This window comes from Eleginops maclovinus, chromosome 8 (assembly GCF_036324505.1).
Source record: "Eleginops maclovinus isolate JMC-PN-2008 ecotype Puerto Natales chromosome 8, JC_Emac_rtc_rv5, whole genome shotgun sequence".
NCBI lineage: Eukaryota > Metazoa > Chordata > Actinopteri > Perciformes > Eleginopidae > Eleginops > Eleginops maclovinus.
In genome coordinates, this window is record NC_086356.1 from 7689131 (window position 1) to 7710854 (window position 21724).

General features: G+C 41.8%; 1 protein-coding gene across 1 annotated transcript in view; it reads left to right on the forward strand.

Moving 5' to 3' along the window:
* Positions 1-21724, forward strand: part of LOC134868404 (PALM2-AKAP2 fusion protein) — a 75056-nt gene that overhangs the window by 35205 nt on the left and 18127 nt on the right. The window contains 5 exon segments of the mRNA XM_063889508.1: positions 235-349; positions 1113-1134; positions 2055-2171; positions 3503-4333; positions 10588-10673. Of these exon segments, the coding sequence (XP_063745578.1) occupies positions 235-349; positions 1113-1134; positions 2055-2171; positions 3503-4333; positions 10588-10673 (1171 nt within the window).

A 21724-nucleotide genomic window follows, 5' to 3' on the forward strand; every position in this document is an offset into this window, starting at 1 on the left:
TGTGTGTGCATAGGCGTAGTTTAGGTGCATTTTGTGGGATATTGTACGGGAAAAATCTGTTATATGGACATTCCTTGGTAAAAATGTGCAGTCTTGAAAACACACAGTAGGTAAGAAAAAAGAGACATGATGTGAACCACTCAATCAGGATAAACTGCGTAACTACACAGCATTAATGAGTTTTTTTTGTCATATTTATAACTTTTATCCTCCTGTATTTCTGCGTTTTTGCAGGCTGGAGTCTGAAATCGGTACACTTGAGAGCGAAGAGTCTCAGATATCCGCCAAAGAGCAGGTTCTACGAGAACGTCTGAAAGAGACGGAGCGCTCCATAGAAGACCTGCAGAAGGTATGAGGACATGAGAAACTTATAGGAGCTTCTGGGGGTGCAGTAACTGGTCTGTTCTGACATTGAAGTTGTGTAACATCTAGTCCAATTCTTGCGATCTGTTATTAGTCAGTTGTTTGATTACCACGTAATTGCATTGGAGGTTTTTAACGCTAATTAAAAGCGTTTTTGTGGGAGCAAATGAAAAAAACAAAAAGCCTCTTAAAGACCTTGCTGCTAATTAAAAACACCAGTGTGCTCGTTCTAAATGAGATGAATGAATGAACTCTGTGTTTTGTGTTTGCAAAACAGAGCACTAAATCTTTAATTGCTTTGAAAAAAATAAGATTTAAAGTGAAATTGGTATTGCTGCAAATACTGTGTGTTGAAGGGGGCAGCACTGATATTTGACATGATATTTTATCAAATCAAGCAGTTTTGTCAAATCATTGAACAAAAAAATGGGTTGTGAAGAAAAGACAGAAATTAAAAAAATATGGAAAATATGTTTTAGTTAGAAGTGTTAAGGTTAGCAGATTGGAGATTCTACTTCTCATCTTTCTGGTAGGCAACGGATATTTGTGATTCACAAAAACAAACAATGTTTTTTTTTTACGTTTCCTGGTGTTGGCTTAAAATACTATAAATATTTTATATTCAGCCTTGTGAGTGCAGGCATAGGCCGTCTATCTTCCATTTTCATTTAATAAAGCCTTTAATCACAACTACTTTTTAAAATCTCTCCCGGATTACTCATATTGGTTTTCTACTTTCTGTCTTTCAGAGTCTGATGGCACAGGATGGAGGTATTACACACACACAAAAGACAAACACGAACACATCTCATCAGGACGGTGTCCTCCCCCTCAGTTATTATTGTTTCCTAGCAGTGGGGTCCCTCTCTTTCTATTTGTATGTGTGTGTGTGTGTGTGTGTGTGTGTGTGTGTGTGTGTGTGTGATAATAATAGTCTCGCTGAGGCAGGAGGGATGCAGGCCAGAGCAGGCTCCTGGACCCCCAAACACACACTCATCCAATCCCACAGACTCACACAGACACATGTATACCAGCACACAAACACACACGATGCCCCAGAAAACGCACACACACACACCGATCGTGGCTCAGCAGGGCTATTGAAGCTAACACACACACAAGGCCATGACTCTGCAGCCTGCAGTCGCTGGCTTTATCCCCCTCTATTCACCGTCAAGCCCCGTAAGCCCCTAAAGCTTTGTTCCTGCAATCACAGCCACACACAAACACACACTCACACACTTCTGCTGCATAAGCACTGAACCTCAGGGGTGCTAGAGTTGCCGTGGATACAGAAACAGAGGTGTGTGTGTGTGTGTGTGTGTGTGTGTGTGTGTGTGTGTGTGTGTGTGTGTGTGTGTGTGTGTGTGTGTGTGTGTGTGTGTGTGTGTGTGTGTGTGTGTGTGTGTGTGTGTGTGTGTGTGTGTGTGTGTGTGTGTGTGTGTGTGTGTGTGTGTGTGCGCGCGTGTGTGCGTGCGTGCGTGTGTGCATGTTGGAAATAGGGGCGGGCAGGGTCAATCAGGGGTGTGGTTAGTTTCCCTGTGGGAGGCCGTGTGTGTTTTTGTCAGGGTGTGGTTATCACTGAGGAGTGTGTACCTTGTGTGCATGTGTGTGTATGTGGCCCTCCCTCACGGCCCTCTCCCGTCCCTCTGACCATGTGTCATTCCCCCCCCTGTGCTCCTGCTCACTAGATGCCCCCGGCCGCATGTCCGCGCCTCTCAGCGACCCGGATCCCGAGCACCTCGTCCTGGCCACGCAGCCCAGGACCGGCCAATCCGCCTCCGGAGAGCACGCCGCACCAAGACCTGGTAAGACAGAGGGCGGGAGAGAAACCTGAGGGTGAGGGATGGGAGTAAAGATAGAGGGGAGGGATGATGGGAAGATTTTGGGCCGCAGCCAAGTGGGGATTATAACCAGGACAAACTCACGCACACGTGGAGAGTAGACAGGTACTAATACACACATACACACTCACACAAATGTGTCTCACTATGACACACACTTAACCACGGATACACATACTTATCATTAAATATTATGGGTTAGATCCATATATGATTCGACCTTTGAGAATGTGTGTTATCTCAAAGTAAGGTAAAACTTTTAACAACTCAGATTGTTGAATTGATTTAATTAGGTTATTATTAATTAGCATTACTTCTAATCTCTGTAACACTACTCGTATCTTTTTTTGTTTGTATAGTTATATATAGATACACAGAGTTTAAATGTGTTACCTTAGTTGTGGACATTTCATTATTTTTACTGTAGTAATAAGTAATAATAATAATAACCATATATATATATATCGTTATTGTATCTTTTTTGGTTTTGAATTTAACCAAACAAGGTTTTAAAGCACTTTATAAAATACATTAGAACAAATTAAAAAGCTAGACAACTTTAGGAAGTGTACTAACAATGATGAAGAAGTAATTACAGTGCTCAGAGCGCCAAACAGTACAACATTTAGAAAAACTAACAACCGAAAAGTTACCAATCAGACATGTTATGATTGTCAACGGTTCATTATCCTACATGTGTGTTTCATTGTGTTTGGTGGTGCTGACTTTGCAATGAGCTCAGCTTTCAGGGCAGCGTGATGAAGTTAGACACTTGTGTTTACGATTAGAGTAAGATAAACATCATAAGACAAGGGGTAAAAACTAAAAAACATGATGTATGATTATTGTTATATTAATTCTTTGTAATATTTCAACATTTTTGGCTCTCTTTATAGAAGGCAATTATCATAATACTAGTTGTCACTACTATATATATATATATATATATATATATATATATATATATATATATGTGGTCCTGTGGGACTAAATTGCACATAATACCATCTACAGTACATCTCTTAAGGATAACTTCTCTAAAGGATATAGTTATGGTGATGGTTTTGTGTTTTGCTAAGAGAATAAATATCTGTTTGAATGAGAAACTTATAATGCAGTTTATCAGAGATCACTGTGCCCCATCCTCATGCTTCACTCCCTCCACTCTTTTTTCCCAATCCTTTTCACCTCCTCCACTTGTTCCTTCCCACCCCCTCACCTTTACCTCCAACCCAACTCCCTTCTGCATCAAACTCCCTCCTCCCCAATCCCTTCCCCTCCTCCCCTCCTAACAGCAATGTTTGCCATGGAGATCAACGTGCAGCACGACCCGCAGACCGGCGAGCAACGCATCCTGTCGGCCAACCGCGTGAGCCCACTGGATGCGGCATCGCGCGGTGTCAAAGTCTTTGACGACGGCAGAAAGGTGGTCTACGAGGTCACGTCCTCCGGGGGCGTGTCAACCAGCAACACAATGGAGAACGGATGGAGCTCTGCACAGGTCGACCAGCTGATCCAGAGAGCTGCGAGGCCGGGGTCTCAAGGTAGCGAGGACGGCAGGGGTAAGGTGACGGTGACCCCAGCCGCCCCGAAGGCCTACGTCTCCCCAGCAGATACTGACGATCTGTCTCCTCCCTCCTGCGCTCCTCCCTCTGTTCCTTCGAGCCCGCCAGCCCAGGTCACTCTCCAGAGGGAGCCCCAGCTCGGCATGATGCCCCCCTCTGCTCCCATCACAACCCAGCCCGCCTCCTCCGCCCACCCTGGTGGTGAGTTCAGCTCCCTGCACCAGGCCAGCACAGAGCATCCGATCACCATGGTGTTCCTCGGCTACCAGGACGTTGAGGACACGAGCGAGAGCAGGAGGCTGCTGGGATTCGACGGTGCCGTGAAGGCCGAGGTGGTGCTCATCGACGAAGACGACGAGAAGTCGCTGCGGGAGAAGACGGTCACCGACATGTCCATCATCGACGGCACGGCGGCCGACCTCGTGTCAGGGCGGCCGGCCACGTCAGAGGGCGCCAGCACGGAACTGTCATCCGACGGCCGTGAGCCCGACAGCACCTCCTCGCCCCCCGCCAACCCCGACACCAACATGGTACCCCCGCCAGGCCTCACCCCCGCCACAGGTACAGACAAGAGGAAACGCTGCGAGTGCTGCATCCTCATGTGACTGAATCTTCTCCTCTTCCAACCCTTTTATTATTACCCACAACACCCCTTCTCTTCTCCTCTGTCTCTGGATGGTTACTAACAGAAGCCCCACCTTCTTCCTCCTCTTCCTCTGGACTATGATCGGCTGGCACACACATGCACGCACACACGCTCTCATCTGACCTTTGACTTTCTACTCAGTTACGTTATGACCTCTACATCTCTGCTCTTTCGTTACCCTCCCGTCTCCTCAGACAACTCTGTTCCATTAATTACAATTAAGCTGTTGTCCCTTTGGTATATCAACGGTAAGACAGACAAATAGACCATCAAATTAGTTGTTGACAAACAGCTTAAACCAGGTAAAAAGATATGACAACTCTCAGTGGACAATCACTCAGAAAACAACGGTGTCCAACAATCAACTAGGTCATCACCTTTAAATAAGCCAGTGTATAAAACTTCCAAAAAGGTTTAGCCCTCCCTCTCTATTCAGTCATATCCAGCTCCCTTTTCCGTAAATTATCCCCTGTTGTCTCCAAACACAACACACCCTCAAACAAATGTACCCCCCCTCCTTTGTACTGGACTCTCTCTGACCCGTGAGAGGAGGGTACTTGTTGCCTTGGTTTCTTTACGTGCCTCTTCATTCTTCCACATTGATGGTCCTAACAACAAGAAAAAGAAAATAGAGAAAATTAAAAGTTTTCTATTAGGTTTTATTTCGGTTTGCCGTTGTTATCTGATTTTTTTCTATTGTTTTGAATTTAAAAGGCCATTGAATTGTTGGGATGCCTGTTTCCGTGGGAAGCTGAAGTTTTTTGACTTTGTAGTTAGCAGTAACAGGACTCTTTCTCTCTCTCTGTCGTTTTTCTATCCATTTACTCCAGCTATTCCACTGCTGAGGCCATTTCTTCCCATTCTAGCACTTCCTAACTCAGCAACCAATAAGAAGCAGTGGAGCACCTTTTGGCAGCCAGTAGGATCTATACAGCCACTTTTTTCCAGTCTGTCCAAAGGCTTCAGAGCACAGGAAGCTAATGGCAGCTCAATGAGTACACTGGCAGCAAAGGAACATGTATTTCCGCCAATGAAAACAAACATGGATTACTACCACTAACAGCGTGGCACAACGTTTTGAATAACGGATATTAACAAGCACTTAAACAATTCTCAATTACAGCTGTGCTCATGGAGCTTTTAGGGAATTATCAGTGTTCTTGTTCATCTCTTTGTCCAGAAGGCCACCAGAGTTCCATTATAGTCTTACCAATTCAAAGACACTGAAAACACTGCCAGCTCATGCTGTAGTCACCGACCAGGCCCTCGTTTACAAGGGTGCTGCAAATAATGTGGCCTGGGTGTCATAATAACATCCTATAAATATATTACACTGTAGGTAATTTACTCTGCTGGTTTTCAGAAGAAGCCCTCAAAAGCGGTTATCATCCTCATTCTGTTGAATGATAATGGACGCTCTGTAAAAGATTTATGTTACATTTACAAGTGTCTTTGATGTTTTAGAGGATGGCAATGCTCAATAGGCATCTGATGAATTGCTACACTTTGCCATTGTGCGCTACGCTAGAAATGGCTGTCTTTAGGCTGCGATCAATAAAGTTTTATGGGCCAGATATGCGATTGAAAAAGAAGCCTGCACATTTATAAAGAGGTTAGAGAGGCTCTTTAGATCCAAACAATGTGATTTGGTGTAGTTTGTAAATCACATCAAAATGTTTTTGTTCAACATGAAATAATAAAAACCTGAACAGAAGAGCCTCAAATACCTTTTTTGTGCAGTACTTTTTCTTTTTCTAAACTCAGCCAATGTGTTTGACTGCATTACTGGCCCCGGCAATACAGTAAAGAACATCTCTCTATGCACTGTGTACTAACCTGTACGGAGGCCCTGAGATGCAAGTGAGAAAAAAATGTCAGTATGATCTAAATTTTCTTTTCTCCTTTGTTTGTCCTTACATGTTTTCATCCGTGAAACAGGTGCAAAAAAAAAATGTAGGCAAGTTTTCTTTTTTTTTTGTCAGGATCTGTTTTTCCTAGAACCTACGACTCATAATACATGTTCCGACCACAAGAGGCTAAAATGCCCCTACACTACCCAATGTTCTAGCCAGGACAAACTCTAGAAAATCCCTTGAGAACATGATTGTCGCAAAACAAAAAATAAAAAGCACCTGATAAAAAAATTATTAATCTGTTTAACATTTGAGAAAATGCCTTAAGGAAGTAAAAATATTATCCTGAAAACCCGTTTTTTCACCTGTTCTAAAGTAATAAACACAGGAGAGACTTTTTTTGGATCATACTAATGAAATGGATCCACATCATTATTTTACTCACTTGCACTTACGTAAAAAAATGAAAGCCAGAAAAAAGATTTCTTGGCATCAAATTGCGCATTTCCAGCATTGAAAGGTCTCTGAGTAGTGGTATGTTCACATGGCTCTGTGCACAGCAAAACAGTCCCACCACTGAACTGTCAACGCAGAACTTGTATGCCGGCCTACAGACATACAAGCTTTAGTGTGATTGGCCACTGCTGCTGTCAGTCAGTCCTGCTGGCTGTGTGATTGGCCACCACAAGGGCCCTACGGGGTTTAGTTTCCTCTGTAGATAAAGAATGTAAATATGCTCTATATTCTATTTAGTGATTTTATTTTCCACATCTATATAGAGATCTAGAGATAAATTCAGATTTATTATGGGTACTAGACATTGTTCTGATGTCCTACGATGCCATATGATGACTGTATGAGTGCACAAACGCGAGCTTTGTATATTTTCATTCTCCTAACTTCACTGCTTTGCTGTGTGTGTAACCTCACAATTAACCCCCACACTATGTTTCCACCCTCTTCTGACCACCACCAGCTTCTCTGAACTCTTGGCGGCTGCTACCATTACCAGGCGCGTTTTGGTTGGTCTAACGCATCTGAGGATCCTAATGCAGAGGCAGGATGTTAAATAACCACACCATTTGATTTGCATGGTAGCCTATTAACTACAAACCATTCAATTCACATTACTTCTGAACTTTTTCCAAAGTATACCATAAGTTTTGTACTGTTTCCATCTTGGCAGCCATTAGTTTCCATTGATTAAGATCAAGTTACTTAACCTGAATTGCTTAAGACAATTCATATTTACAATGTTTTTTAAATAGAAATAGTTAAAATTCATCTGAAAATAACAATTTCAAACCAAAAAAAAGAAGCTAGCAAATGTCGCCATATTTTCTCTTGGTTCGCAACAGTTCTCAAGAGGGGAAAAAAAACCACAAAGATGGTTATTCTGGGCACTTTGTCTCAGTTATTTTAACCTTATTAACTCTATTTGCAGACTGCAAGGTTTTTGTAAGCTGGATACAATAATTAATGTCCTGTTCTGTGTCCCAGATTGGCCAAAGCATATTCATTGCATGACTGTTTGGGTTTTAAAAAGATTGAGGAGGCTATGCAGAGAAGCGTTTTCTCGATAGTGTTAGTTTCCCCAAGGTGTGAATTAAAGAAGCACTTACTGTCGCGAAAAAGAAATCACAACCCCAAAAACACATTCCAAGAAAAAGAGAGTAAGGCTGAGTTCAACTTATTGAAGCCAGTTAGCCCGTGTTGGTGTGTGTGTGCGTGTTTTTTGGTGTAACGCGAGGAGCTGTACGTGCACAACAGACTTGTTGAGTTTACCAGCCCCACTGCCACGCCAGCAGTACTCCTCTGACTCTGTAGGAGTCTCTCTTTTTTCTTGTTTGCCTGCCCTCACGGTTGTATGGACTTTTAAAACAAAAAGGAGCCATTTTCTATTGTTCAAACTTCTCTCTCCCTCTCTCTAGCTGACTCTCTCTCACCATCTCTCTCTCTCTCTCTCTCTCTCTCTCTCTCTCTCTCTCTCTCTCTCTCTCTCTCTCTCTCTCTCTCTCTCTCTGATGTCTGTATCCTCTGTCTATCTTTGGTCAATAAAGCTGAGTTTCTCCAGTGCCCTCCTGCCGTCTTTTGCTTGTTGTTCTTTCCATCTGTCCCTAACATTCACTTTCTCATTGGCTGCTGACAAAGAGATCACAAGCTGTCCTTACTGCACCCCTATCTGTTATAATTCCCACTGCCACTAACATCTTCTCCAGAGTGTATTAAGGTCACAAAAGACAAAAAAAAACACTAAGTCAGGTAAGGCTTTTAAGAACTGGATTTTAAAGTTGCAACACAAACTCACAAAAGTCAGTTCTCTGCCCAAAATAATGAATACAACTTTTACATGTCATATATTTTAACCAAACTAGACCAAGACTAAAGCTCCGTTCATAGTTAATTGGTATTTACATTCATTTACATAAATACTGCTTTGACTCCCTGCAGTTTTATAATGTTGACATAATTCAAATAGCTAATAATGCAATAAATATGGAAACCTAAAGACGCAAATGAAACTTCAAATTCTGGTGATCAAAGACATGAGCGTAATGTAACATCACATCAGGAATGCAGACTCTGAAGTCATTACAGTTTAATTTAATAACGTAGCCTGATAAGAAACAACCATGAGAATGAATAGCTTTCTTTCAGTATGGCTGGCCACAGCTCATGAGAAATGGCTCTAATATTACTGCAACATTCCTGTAGGGACTCATACTGTGTCCCTGACAGCTTATGAGTTTACACAACAACAACAAAAAAAATACAATGTGGAGCAGGCAGAAGCATAGTAGGGTATAGACTTTTAGATATGAGAAGAAGGGGAAGTGGTGCTAAATGAAAAGATGGTTAGCTAAACTGATACATGCATACTGTAGATAGCTGATCAGACTAGATACACCCCCATGCTCTAGTTTTGCAGGAGCCCTGAGGCGCCCCCCTTGTATCAATAGTAGGTACTGCAAGAAATGATCTTACTGCATGCTCACTCATTACTTTCCTGATAATGTCACCGCAGTGAAAAGGAAGAACAACATGGAAATACACACTGAAGCACTAGATATGTTTTGCATGAGGTTCTCACACTGCATGATAAGTAGTATAGAAACATATATAGCGTTAGTGTTTCATCTTTCCTTTGATAACGTGCTTATATCTCGGTCTGGGTGTTACTATTTAATGTTCTGGATGGGGTATCGACACAAACATGACGAACACTTCCCCAGAGGACATAAAACAAGGTGATAAATGATTATATTACCCACGTCGTGACAACCGGCATCTGAAAACAGAACTAACACACACAGGACACACACTGTCTTCCCACACAGAGGATGGGTGTGTTTTCCGTGATAAAATGCAGTAATTGATTTGTCTTAAGACAATGAGAGCTTACAGAAACCATGACTTAAGATACTTATTACACACCCACACACACACACACACACACACACACACACACACACACACACACACACACACACACAAACACATGATAGGATGATAAAAGACGTGTCAACGCAATGTGTCCATGCCTCATAACATTGTGATTGGCCACATGAACAGTAACTCAGCAGCACTGGTTGAACTGTGGTGTGCACAGCTGCAATGATTACTCAGCTAGTGTTCATGCAAACATGTCAGAAATTGTGATTTCGAGACTCAATTATGAAGAATTTTTACTTTATATCATATTATACTAAGTCGATTTGGGGTATGGATTGATAAAACAAGAGATTTAAAAATGTTGAGGAACTGGGATGGAAATTATTTGTACTGTTGAGAAAAAAATAATGAATAATGAAAGTTATTTTTATTTGTTTGATTATTTCTCGAAAGTGTTTAGGTGTTTTTATTATGATCTATGTCATTATTTAATACTATTACTTATGTATTAAGCAGCATTTTAATGTTGAGTAGTTTTGTGTATAAATGGATTATATATTTTGTGTATAAAAATGTTATCTGCAAAGAACTACTAAGCTTAACTAGCTGGCAACTTAATCTAATATATAGTAAAATAAGCAACAAAGAACACAGTGAAGAATTTGAATTTATTACCAGTGTTGCGTACAAGGTTGGTGTGGTTGCATTAAAAATAATCCAAAGAGCTAAAATAAATAGTTAAAAAGCAGCAGACGATCCACCATAAAGTATGGGTACATTTCGTGCACTGCACATCCCTGATAATTATCAAAATGATATTGGCAGATACATGCTGCATGCCTAAAAGGTCACCAACACCTGCAAATAAATATGCAAAAAGATGATGACAATGGTGACAATAACTCTAATTGTGTCTATCATAGGCTACGGAAATACACCAGGGGTTACCTTGACAACAGCAAATGGGTACCAAGCTGCCATTCCGACCAGGCACCCTCACGGCGCCATGGTGAGTAATTTTTTTCAGTTTGACTGTGTGTTTTTTTTCCATATCTAAGGGTGCAATTACCTGAATAAGTGCTATACCGGGTCACACACAGCCCTGACACCTTTCATAATGTAAGGGACTATTTTTTTGGTCATTTTCACAGGCTTCAAAGCAACAATACATTTGTGGGCTGTTCATCTAGTCTTCTTATACCTCATGGGAATAAAAAATAGAAACATCTGTGCCATACAGGTTATTTTACATTTTAGATGAAATATATGCTGATTAATTGGAAAATATATACTCACTGTATATGTGAGCAAGACAGGATTAGGGATATCTGCGGTTCAAAGATTATATAGCAGAACGTATGCTCAATGTGATTGTGTACAGTGAGTAACCATTGGGTTTTGTCCATATAGATTGCAGGCTCTTGCACAAAGTACTGTACGTGCTTCCAGATATTGTTTGTGCTGAACTAGACATCTGCTATGGGGCGGCATGTTTGGAATGCCTTTCAGCCACATGGTTTCCTTTCTACAGGTGCATAGTTGTTCTGCAGCGGGCTGATTTGTCCCACTACAGTGTCTCTATAAAATGTTTAGAAGTACCCATTAAATATGTATGGCAGTACATTTAATATGATTTTGCTTTACTTTTTGGCAAATCTCATCTCTTAGGGAATCTATATGAGTCTGTGGTACTGCGTATTGCATTTAAAGTGACTTACTGTACTTTGGGAGGTTTTTAAATACTGTGGTAGTACTTTTAATGTGATACTGTATTCTTAAAGAGTTCAATCTGTTCATAAAGTGTTGAAAATGTTTCATTCATAATGAGAATGTTATCAAATCTAAACCATATTTTGTTTTTGTGATGTATGTATTACTTTAGGAGTAGTAGCAATACTCTAATATGTTAACCTTACCCGCATTTGTTAGTATCAAAAGCAAAGTAGCCTACTAATTATGCAGAATGGCTGTTTAAGTGTTGTGATTCTATTACTGTAAAGTCACTGCATTTTAAACGCATCATTTTAAGTAGCTATACCTATAGCAATAACATAGCATGAATGTGGAATTACACTTCCATAAAACTTGGGGCCTTATTAAGGACAGATTGAAAATGGAATTGACAAAATGTGTGCAGAGGCAGACATATCCCCATTTTTTTTTAGCACCAGTAGAAGTTACAAACCCCAAAAACACTCGATCCTACACTTCCCAGGATGCAAGTCGGTAGAGTGCACCATGACATAATAATCATACTTTTTTTCAAGTTATCTTAAAGTGTACCTATTTCCAGTTCATAAGTAAATGGAGCTAGTTTACGCCACCAATGCCTGTTCTGGAGAGTTCTGAGTATGTTTTTGTTTTTCTAAAAATGCCACCTGAGCACATTTATCTGAGGGGAGGCAGAGCTGGAGGTGGGGAGACAGGGACAGAGAGATGGGGAGACAGAGAGGTGGGGTACAGAAATGTGGGGGGTGCTGGCTGGGCTGCAGTCAGATTGTTGTGCCGCTGAATAAATGAATGAAAGGCAGCACGGCGGTAACCTGATCCGTCCGGGTCGGCCTCATTGTGCTTGGCTCGAGCTCGAGCTGGTGGCTCGCTCTCTGATTGTCTCTGGAACGGGACAGAAAACACTCCTGGGACCTCGCGAGCGCTGCATTATTCAGCGCGCGTGCCTAAAAAAAAAAAAAGAGAGAGAGAGAGAGGGCGGTGTGGAGTGGACGAGAGGAGAGAGGAGAGGAGAGAGGAGAGGGAGGAGGGAACAACTGGTTGGTAAAGCTGGCGCGTAAAAAGAGCTCAATGTCACGCTAGTCGCAGTTTGCAGTTACCGTTATACAGTTGAGAGCGCGCGACTATCCATTTTTACACTTCTCCTGTCCGCTTGTTCTGCTCTCGTCTCCCCGGGGTGAACGCTGAAGGAGAAGACTAAAGAAGAAGAAGCAGCGGTCAGCAGGTCGGTTACGCCTCCAACGTTAAAACCAAATCCCGGTTATTAGCTGTTTGAGTCTGTTGCAAGGAGCTCCAGGATATCAACGCATTGCCTCACCTCACAGGTATATTGAATGAACACAGAAGTAATGCTGAAAAACATTACTAAAATGTGTTTTAACTTAAGTTTATGTTTCACAGAAAACTCATATTCAAAGGAGAATCTTAGGAGTGGGTCAATGAGCTTTGTTTGGTATGCTGGTGGTGTTAGGAGTTAGCTCAGGGTGTGTGTTTCTATGTAAGAGTACGTGTCCTGCTTAACAGAGAAGGAGCCTGTAATTACACTGATTGGCTTTAAAGTGGCGAGGACACAGGATACTGCACCCTGCTCTCCAGAGAGAAACCCAAAGGAGGTTAGTGGACCAGACTGCAGTGGTCTCTAGTTTTCTCTTTGGGCTCCTCCTCCTCCTCTGCATCACTTTAACCTAGATATAGAAATGACCTTAACCTGCTTTAATACAAATGCTGAATGACTTGGCAGAGACAGAGAGGCAAGCATATTGGTGCTGCTACTGTTATGTCCCTCACCGAACTCCATTGTAATGTTGTTCTTTTGTTGAGTACTCACATTGATTTCGTTTGCGTTAGTTTCCCATCCTCTCGTATCATGATGGCTCATTATGCAGTGTTCCTTTCACATTGCATGTATGCCCTTGGTCTGTTTTTTTCACAACCACAACATAGGGCCAAGTCGCAGTGCACACAATATCAGCTCCAAAAGACCTGGGTTTTTGGATATTAAATTCACATAATAACATATTAAAACGGAAGTAGAGGCAGTCACAAGTACTGGTATGTCCCAAGAGTGGCAGTTGCTATAAAACCAAAAGAGAAATCTGGCACATGTTCAGCGAAAAAGCACCTGGAGCTTATTGTTCCAGATTTGCTTGTGATGAGTTTTGAGTTGTTTTTGAGTTTTTCCTGCAGCTGTTGCCAAGCAACTTGCTATTCTTTGATTGCAGACTTTGACAATGTTCAATGAGGGATGGGTATCGTCATGCGTGATGTAATTGACTAATAGGTGTAGTTGTTTTGGAGGCTGTTTCACTTCAGAGAAAGTATCTATCATCATTTGTTTGAGGATCCTCATCATGTGACAGTTATTTACTTATTAAAAAAACCCATATTGGGTCAGGTGATGAAATCCTATGTAAAAAAAATGCACACTCATGGTACAGAAATATTCTGGTTAAATACAGCCCCATCACCAAAGGTTGTTTTTAAGAAAAGTAAATACTTTTGGCAGAATAAGGTCATTAGCTGAAGGGGTGGAAATAGCTTACCTTGACCCGGTTTTAACATCATTTCCAATCATGCTGATTGATTTTATTCCACTGAAGATTTCCTAACCTTTTGATTGAAGGAAGACGACCACTACAATGTTAAATCGGTGATGAAAGCTCACGAAGCCAAAGGTCTCTCTTTAAACAGTCTTACAGAGCTTTCAAAGAAGAGTGTTTAATGTCGGCTTTTATTTATTTTATACAAAGTTTGCAGAACACTGCTTCTGGAAGGAAAGGAAAACAAATAAATCTGGCAAGAATAAGCATCGAGGTAGCATCAAACCATAGCTTCAGATCAGTTCAGATATTATAATAAAGAGGGAAATATAAATCAACTTTTCAGGTCAATTTTGAGCATCAACAGAATTGTTTCTGTAAATCAATCCACCAAAGTGATTCACGTCAGGTTCGATTGGAGGGTTTAGTCTGTTTTTGTTGTCCGCACACTATTGAAAATAGCTAATCATCCATACTGTTTGGTCATCAATTGAAATTACTAGCTGATTCTGGAAATACACAGCAGAGCAGCAAACTGCCAATTCATTCAAATGTTTGCCAATACCTCTCCTGGGCCAAGAGGACAGGAAAAAAAAAACAGTCAGCTCTCTAATTAGATATCGCAGTCAATGATACGAGGTGTCACGTCCTGAATGTCTGTTCCTGTTCTATAGATTAATGCGTGTGTGTGTGTGTGTGTGTGTGTGTGTGTGTGTGCGTGTGTGTGTGGTGGATGTAGGCTTTCCGTCCCCACCCTCCTCAGGAGCACCGCTGACTGTGAGAAGATTAACAGGAACAACAAACTTATCAACGATGTCTTCTTCCCCCGAACCCCTCCCTTTTCCCAGAAAACACACACACACACACACACACACACACACACACACACACACACACACACACACACACACACATAATCACAGGTTACATAACACCCTGTGTGTGTGTGGTAGATGACGCTAAAGCTTGGTCAGCCTGGAGAACACAGGAAGTGGAAATGGGAATGAGCTACTGAAGGACGATGAGAGAGAGAGACCGACGTGCTGACAAGAAACAATGAGTACAAGGAGAGATAAAGGGCGGTGCAGGTGTGTGTGTGTCAGGGGTGTGTGGAGCAGAGAGTGTAAGGCGAGGGAGGGAAAACGTGGAGGAGGGTGCTGCCAGGAGGAAGTCTGTTCAGTCTCACGCGGTTCCAAGTGTTGTTGACATTAACTGGCCGATGGCCTCACAATGGCCGATCTGTTGATGGGCCTCCACTGGCTGACTTCCAGGAAGAGAGTGATACACCGGCTTTTGTTATTGGATGAAGTCCCGAACAGTTACAGTTAAATCAGCGCTGTTCACATGGACTCCAGAGTCATTGATGTGGTTTGAGTCTGAGCACACTGAGCTGTGTTCTCCCTCAGCTCCAGTGTAATGAGTGTGTTATCAGCTGACAATGAGAGGACAACGCGACAGAAAAGAAAACTGCCTGGTGTGTTTGTCATTGGGGATCATGTGAGGGGCCCTTGGGCCATCTATTAGACTGAGCCTTTAATATAATTTTTCCCAGCATTTAAACAACGCCGCCTCATGTTTGTGCATGTCTGAAGTGGCTGGGATTTTAAACAGTTCCTTGAGCTGTGAATGTGGCTATTTTTGTGTGTCCCACAGGGAATGGATGACAGCTTAAAGTGATCAAGGGAGGAACAGAGTGTCTGTGTGTGTCTGCTTAAGTGCTTCTGGTTTATTTGTTCTCATATCTTTGATCATTTAGCAGTCACCTTGAAAACGTAAGAGAAAGGATACACGTTCAAATCAATAAAAGACGTTTTTAAAAGTTCCAAAGATTATTTTATGGTAGTCTCAAGCTGTGAAAAGTGTTTACTTATAAGGAAACGTACAATGGATTTGGTCTGAGACTTGGATGAGTGCTGTGTTTCGTTATCAAGTAAGAGATGGTTATGTGTTCCTGATAAGAATACTGACTTGATATCTTGTTTTCACTTCATTCTGACCTATATTTGACACAGCAGGAAAGTTTTTAAACTCATCATTAGGCAAGTTTTCAAAGCGATTATGTAGACTCATTGGTCTCATCAATGCCTTTCGCTATTTTTTGTTTGGAATTCATTGTAACTCTGGCAAAACAAGATCACTTTCTCATTCTGAACCCTGTCTGCAAAAGCTTTGATTAGCTTAGCCACACTATTTGGATTTGGTGCATCCACCGCAAGGAAGCAAGGGTTAGCTACTGCTTCCATAGAATGTCAAAGGTTGTGTCACTTTGAAAATGACAAAATAAATCATCACCTACCAAGGTCAAAGAGTATTTTTTTCACATTCCTTTTCCTAACAAACTATTTTATTCAATGTTTGGTATTTGTATTCCGGAGAGGAAGAGAATAAGGGGATGCAGGAAACAGCAATACATTCCAGCCGTGTGATGGCCCCCATTCACACAACCCCCGCCACCCACTATTGTCTGCAACATCCACCCACTGTTGTTGTACTGTGCAACAGAAGTCATTCATTTCCCCACAAAGCTAGGCACAATCCACCTGCTAGCATAAGTAGCATTTTACCAACAAAGACATACACGATACATCTCCACGCATATGTTACATGATCAATCAACTCAATGAAGAGTGCATTGCTAATGAATAATAGGGTCAGGAACGTTAGCTTGAAATGATAATGTGCTGAATCTAGCTAGCTTGTATTTTTGGCGTCAGAGCTCTTTAAACCAATGCTATGATTGGGAGTGACTGTTGATCCGTGATGTAAGCCACCGATCTAATTAAACTCCTCAGTGTATTAGAGAGGCCGTGTTTACTTTAAACTGCTGAGTTTGCAACATAGCATCAACAGCTATGGGAGGGGCCCATAGCCACACTAATGTGCGATTGTCTCATGATGTTAATGATGCAGATTAAACACCCAAGTCAGGTTCGATTGGAGGGTTTAGTCTGTTTTTGTTGTCCGCACACTATTGAAAATAGCTAATCATCCATACTGTTTGGTCATCAATTGAAATTACTAGCTGATTCTGGAAATACACAGCAGAGCAGCAAACTGCCAATTCATTCAAATGTTTGCCAATACCTCTCCTGGGCCAAGAGGACAGGAAAAAAAAAACAGTCAGCTCTCTAATTAGATATCGCAGTCAATGATACGAGGTGTCACGTCCTGAATGTCTGTTCCTGTTCTATAGATTAATGCGTGTGTGTGTGTGGGTGTGTGTGTGTGTGTGCGTGTGTGTGTGGTGGATGTAGGCTTTCCGTCCCCACCCTCCTCAGGAGCACCGCTGACTGTGAGAAGATTAACAGGAACAACAAACTTATCAACGATGTCTTCTTCCCCCGAACCCCTCCCTTTTCCCAGAAAACACACACACACACACACACACACACACACACACACACACACACACACACACACACACATAATCACAGGTTACATAACACCCTGTGTGTGTGTGGTAGATGACGCTAAAGCTCCCCGCCACCCACTATTGTCTGCAACATCCACCCACTGTTGTTGTACTGTGCAACAGAAGTCATTCATTTCCCCACAAAGCTAGGCACAATCCACCTGCTAGCATAAGTAGCATTTTACCAACAAAGACATACACAAACAGGCGATGAAGATGCAACACCAAGAATAGGACAAAATTACGAAAAATGATTTAACATGAACATTTCCACGCATGAAACACTTTGATTAAATTCACACACTATCTGTAGTTTTCGGAAGTCAGGAGGGACGTTGACCTCTAATTTCAGGGCTTCATTTCATAACACTATGCTATGTTTGGGTGTTGAAAGTCTCTTTATCACATTCAAGCGTATCAGAGGAATGTCAGAATGCTACTTTAGGTGGAACAGATGGTGGGAGGATGGCTTAAGGAAGGCCATAGGGGTGTTGTCATGTCTTACTGCATCAAATACTCGTTGACCCTCAATATCGGGGCAATTTGAGGAAGGGAGGTCAGTTTGGTCAAATTCTTTAAGGGTTCAAGAATTCAAGAAATCAGATTTATGGTTGAGGTTAACCCTGCTTAGTATATGTCTAGGGAAAATGACTCAGAACTGTCAAAGAATGTAGGATCTTTAATGCCAGATCTGCAGGCAGTGGAGCAGAACGAAGAGATACTCCTGCGCGGAACAAGAGGATCCAAACCGTTCTCTCAGCTGGATTAAATACAATACTGAGGAATCAGTGAATCAGAAGAAAGGAGTGTAGCAGGAGCAAAAGAGGAGGCATCAATCAGACAATTACAACACTTCATCACGAAAAAACTACTGAAATGTGCTAAACGTCACAGGGTGCGTAACAGGATCTGAGGGGAGTGTCTCTTTAGAGGTTAGCTAAAGGTTAGCGCCCGGATGTTGGGCGCAGATCAAAACTGCGTGAGTTATAAAGGTGAAGTGGCAAAGGTTAAGCTTTTCATCTGAAATCAATAGAAGATCTTTGCATATCTGGCAAAATAAACATCTAATCGTTTTGTTTGATATGCTCTGCAGGAATTTACTAGGAGGGAATCAGTTGTGGCGTTTTGTTGATACAGCAGTTGCATGGAATAAATTACATCAGTAGAAAGCTCATCAGTAGATCTTGTTTCAGGTCATGTCGTCCTGACTCTCTCTGGTTGTCTGCTTTTTTAGAATACACAATGCTCATGACCACAAAATAGTTGCAGTGATGATATACATGATATTCATTTGAAGTCAGGAAAGCGAACAGATGGACAACAATTCAATCCAAACAAACTGGGGAATAATTGTCAGGCTCAGGCATGTTTGTTGTCACCAGGCTGTTGTCTTCCTGTGTGAATCCTGATTCCTCCTTCTGTCTAAATACGGCAGGCGTAATGAGCTGGTTTCCGAGAATAGACTGGTGATTAACCCTCTTCTCCTCTCAGTGTGAGGCAGAGCTAGTTAATGCTATAAGCTAATGCTAGGAAGAGGTTAAGTCTCTAAGGACAACAGTGTTAAAATACGCCTTAGCCTTTAATGTGCCGCTCAGACTGGGTCAGCTACAGCCACTCAGCATGAGATGCTACTTCTTGAGAAAGGTAAATATGTTACATGATCAATCAACTCAATGAAGAGTGCATTGCTAATGAATAATAGGGTCAGGAACGTTAGCTTGAAATGATAATGTGCTGAATCTAGCTAGCTTGTATTTTTGGCGTCAGAGCTCTTTAAACCAATGCTATGATTGGGAGTGACTGTTGATCCGTGATGTAAGCCACCGATCTAATTAAACTCCTCAGTGTATTAGAGAGGCCGTGTTTACTTTAAACTGCTGAGTTTGCAACATAGCATCAACAGCTATGGGAGGGGCCCATAGCCACACTAATGTGCGATTGTCTCATGATGTTAATGATGCAGATTAAACACCCAAGAGATAAACTCCACCAAAAGATCCTGGAGCACGCATTTCACAGATGTTTTTGGTAAGGGAAACCAGTATAGCCATTTATTTGTGAAACATAAAAATCCACTTTATATTCATTATAATTTTAAATGACACTCGTGGCTTATTTTCACCCGAGATAAAATCCACAAAAAACGCTTACATGTTAGCTTTCCTTGCTTCAGATGTTAATTTTATTCAGACCCTTTGGCCTTGCTGTGTGGTCTGAGAGTCCTGTGGGACAAAATACCAAAACCGAGCTGCTCCATGCTGGGAAAGGATTAAAATTATATGCTCCGTGGCTTTTTCTCCACTCACAAGGTCACATGCACAGCTACAAGAACGACCACATCCTCAGACAACCTTAAACTCAGCCTTCCATGTGTCCGTTTCTCCTTATTTCCTGCACAATCACCCTGTGACCTGGGATTGGGATTTTCCATCTGATTCCATAGAGGCTCATCATTTATTTTCAGTTAAACCTTTTAGATAACTTAGAACATTTTAATGGCTTATAGAGGAGTTACGTCTGATGGAGTTTGGGTGGAAAAGTGCTGTTTGCCATCAGTGAGTGAAGGGTGGTGTACTCACTGTGTGTATGTCTCTCTTAGGTGATATAGAACAAAGGGAATGGTATTTGACAGCAAGCGCTGCGCATGCTTGATTAACAGCAGGAGAGAGAGGGATTGCTACATAACCAAGGAAGGGTGAGGAAGGGAAGAGGAAGAAAAGCTATAACAATGCATCCTGAAAAAGTTTAGCTTACTCCGACCAAATATGGTTAATCACAGATTACACGAAAGAGAGACATTTAAAGCACAGTTGCAGAAGAATTGAATTGTCGGTGGTGGAAATAAAAAATAGATTCTAGTGAGAGTTCAAATAAGAGGGTTGCTCACAGTTTGTTTTTTTTAAATACCATTTTAAATTGAATTGCTTTATAGACTGAATATGTTTACAGCTGCTAAACTTATTGGTTAAACACTGAAAATAAAAGGGTAAAGCTTTCGGTATTCAAGTATTTTGCCCAACTAAAATGAGCTCAAATGCATGTTAACCGATCTATAAGACTCACTAAAACCAGCTTGGTTATTGTCTCAACAATGACCATCTTTTTGTTGAACTAAACCCTTTATTAACCAAGTAAGATGACTCTACACATTGTGAACAGCGGCTCTTACTCACTGTTTGGAGGCAGAAATTACATCAGCAAAATGGCAAAAATTAGCCAAACAAACGCCAGAGATGTCCTCAGCCAATCAGCAATAGCGATCACATTTCTTTTTCAAACTGGCCAACCTGAGTTCAAGCGGCCTGTGTAATACCTAACCATATTACTGCTCATTTAAGATGTCTGGTCCATTTCGTTGATTGTACACTAATGAACTAATTCCCCTCATGGCTGTTTTTTGGTCAGTAAATGACTTTTGGTAAAAGGATTTCCAGTCACTCATTTGTCTTAGAATATAATTGATGCCTCAAATTCAAGGATTTAAGGTTGGTTTATTGTGATCCTGCAACATAGGGTTGTTCAACGAAATAACCTGGACTGTTACAGAAGAAAAACAAGCCGAAACAAAATCACTTGTGCATAATTGTAGTGCATTTCTTTAAAGTTTGCTCCAGCTTGAATCTATAAAGAAACACAAACATGGTGAATTTTCACAGCCGATAATATTGCTTTTAAAATCCCTTCACTGTTGCTGGGTTAGTCCGCCTCATTTCATCCATCTTTTCAATCGCTTTAACCAGACATCAGCCAGGAGCATTCTGGATAGTGGAAAAACTTGAATACGTCCTAGCTGTAATCTAAAGCGATCTGTCATTTCTTTCCAAATGATGCTGTCTTGCTAACTTGATAAGGAGGACCTGTGTAGTGCATAACGGATGGTTAAACAGAGCTTATCTTGCCACAATGGCTGACTCCCTGTACATTAGCTATCCTATAATATGCACACAGCCAGCCCTGCAAAGTACAGCTTGTTTTTACTGTCACTATGAATTATTATTACTACACACACAGTCATGGGCTCCAGTTAGAGAAAGCAGTGTTAGTACCAAGAAATAACCCTCCTGAGTGTTACTGCAAACTCTGAAGCTCTCCCTGCGTTGTGTGTCCTAGTTAGTCCTGCTGGAGGTGTTGATCTGGCTTCTGGCGAGCGTTCGGTCACACAGTCCAGCCCGTTCTGGTTAAGAGGAGCCCTGTGAGTGAGCATCTAAGTGTGTGTGTGGAGCGCGGCATTAGTATTCAGCTTCGAGAGTCTCACTGGAGCGCCTGCCGGGACCTTTTGTTGCCGTTTCTTGAAGGGGTCTTAGGGGGTCTGGGGACGGTTGTGTGTGAGTGGAGTCATGAGGGGGCTTGGAAAAGGGACACAAATAGCTGCCATGAGTC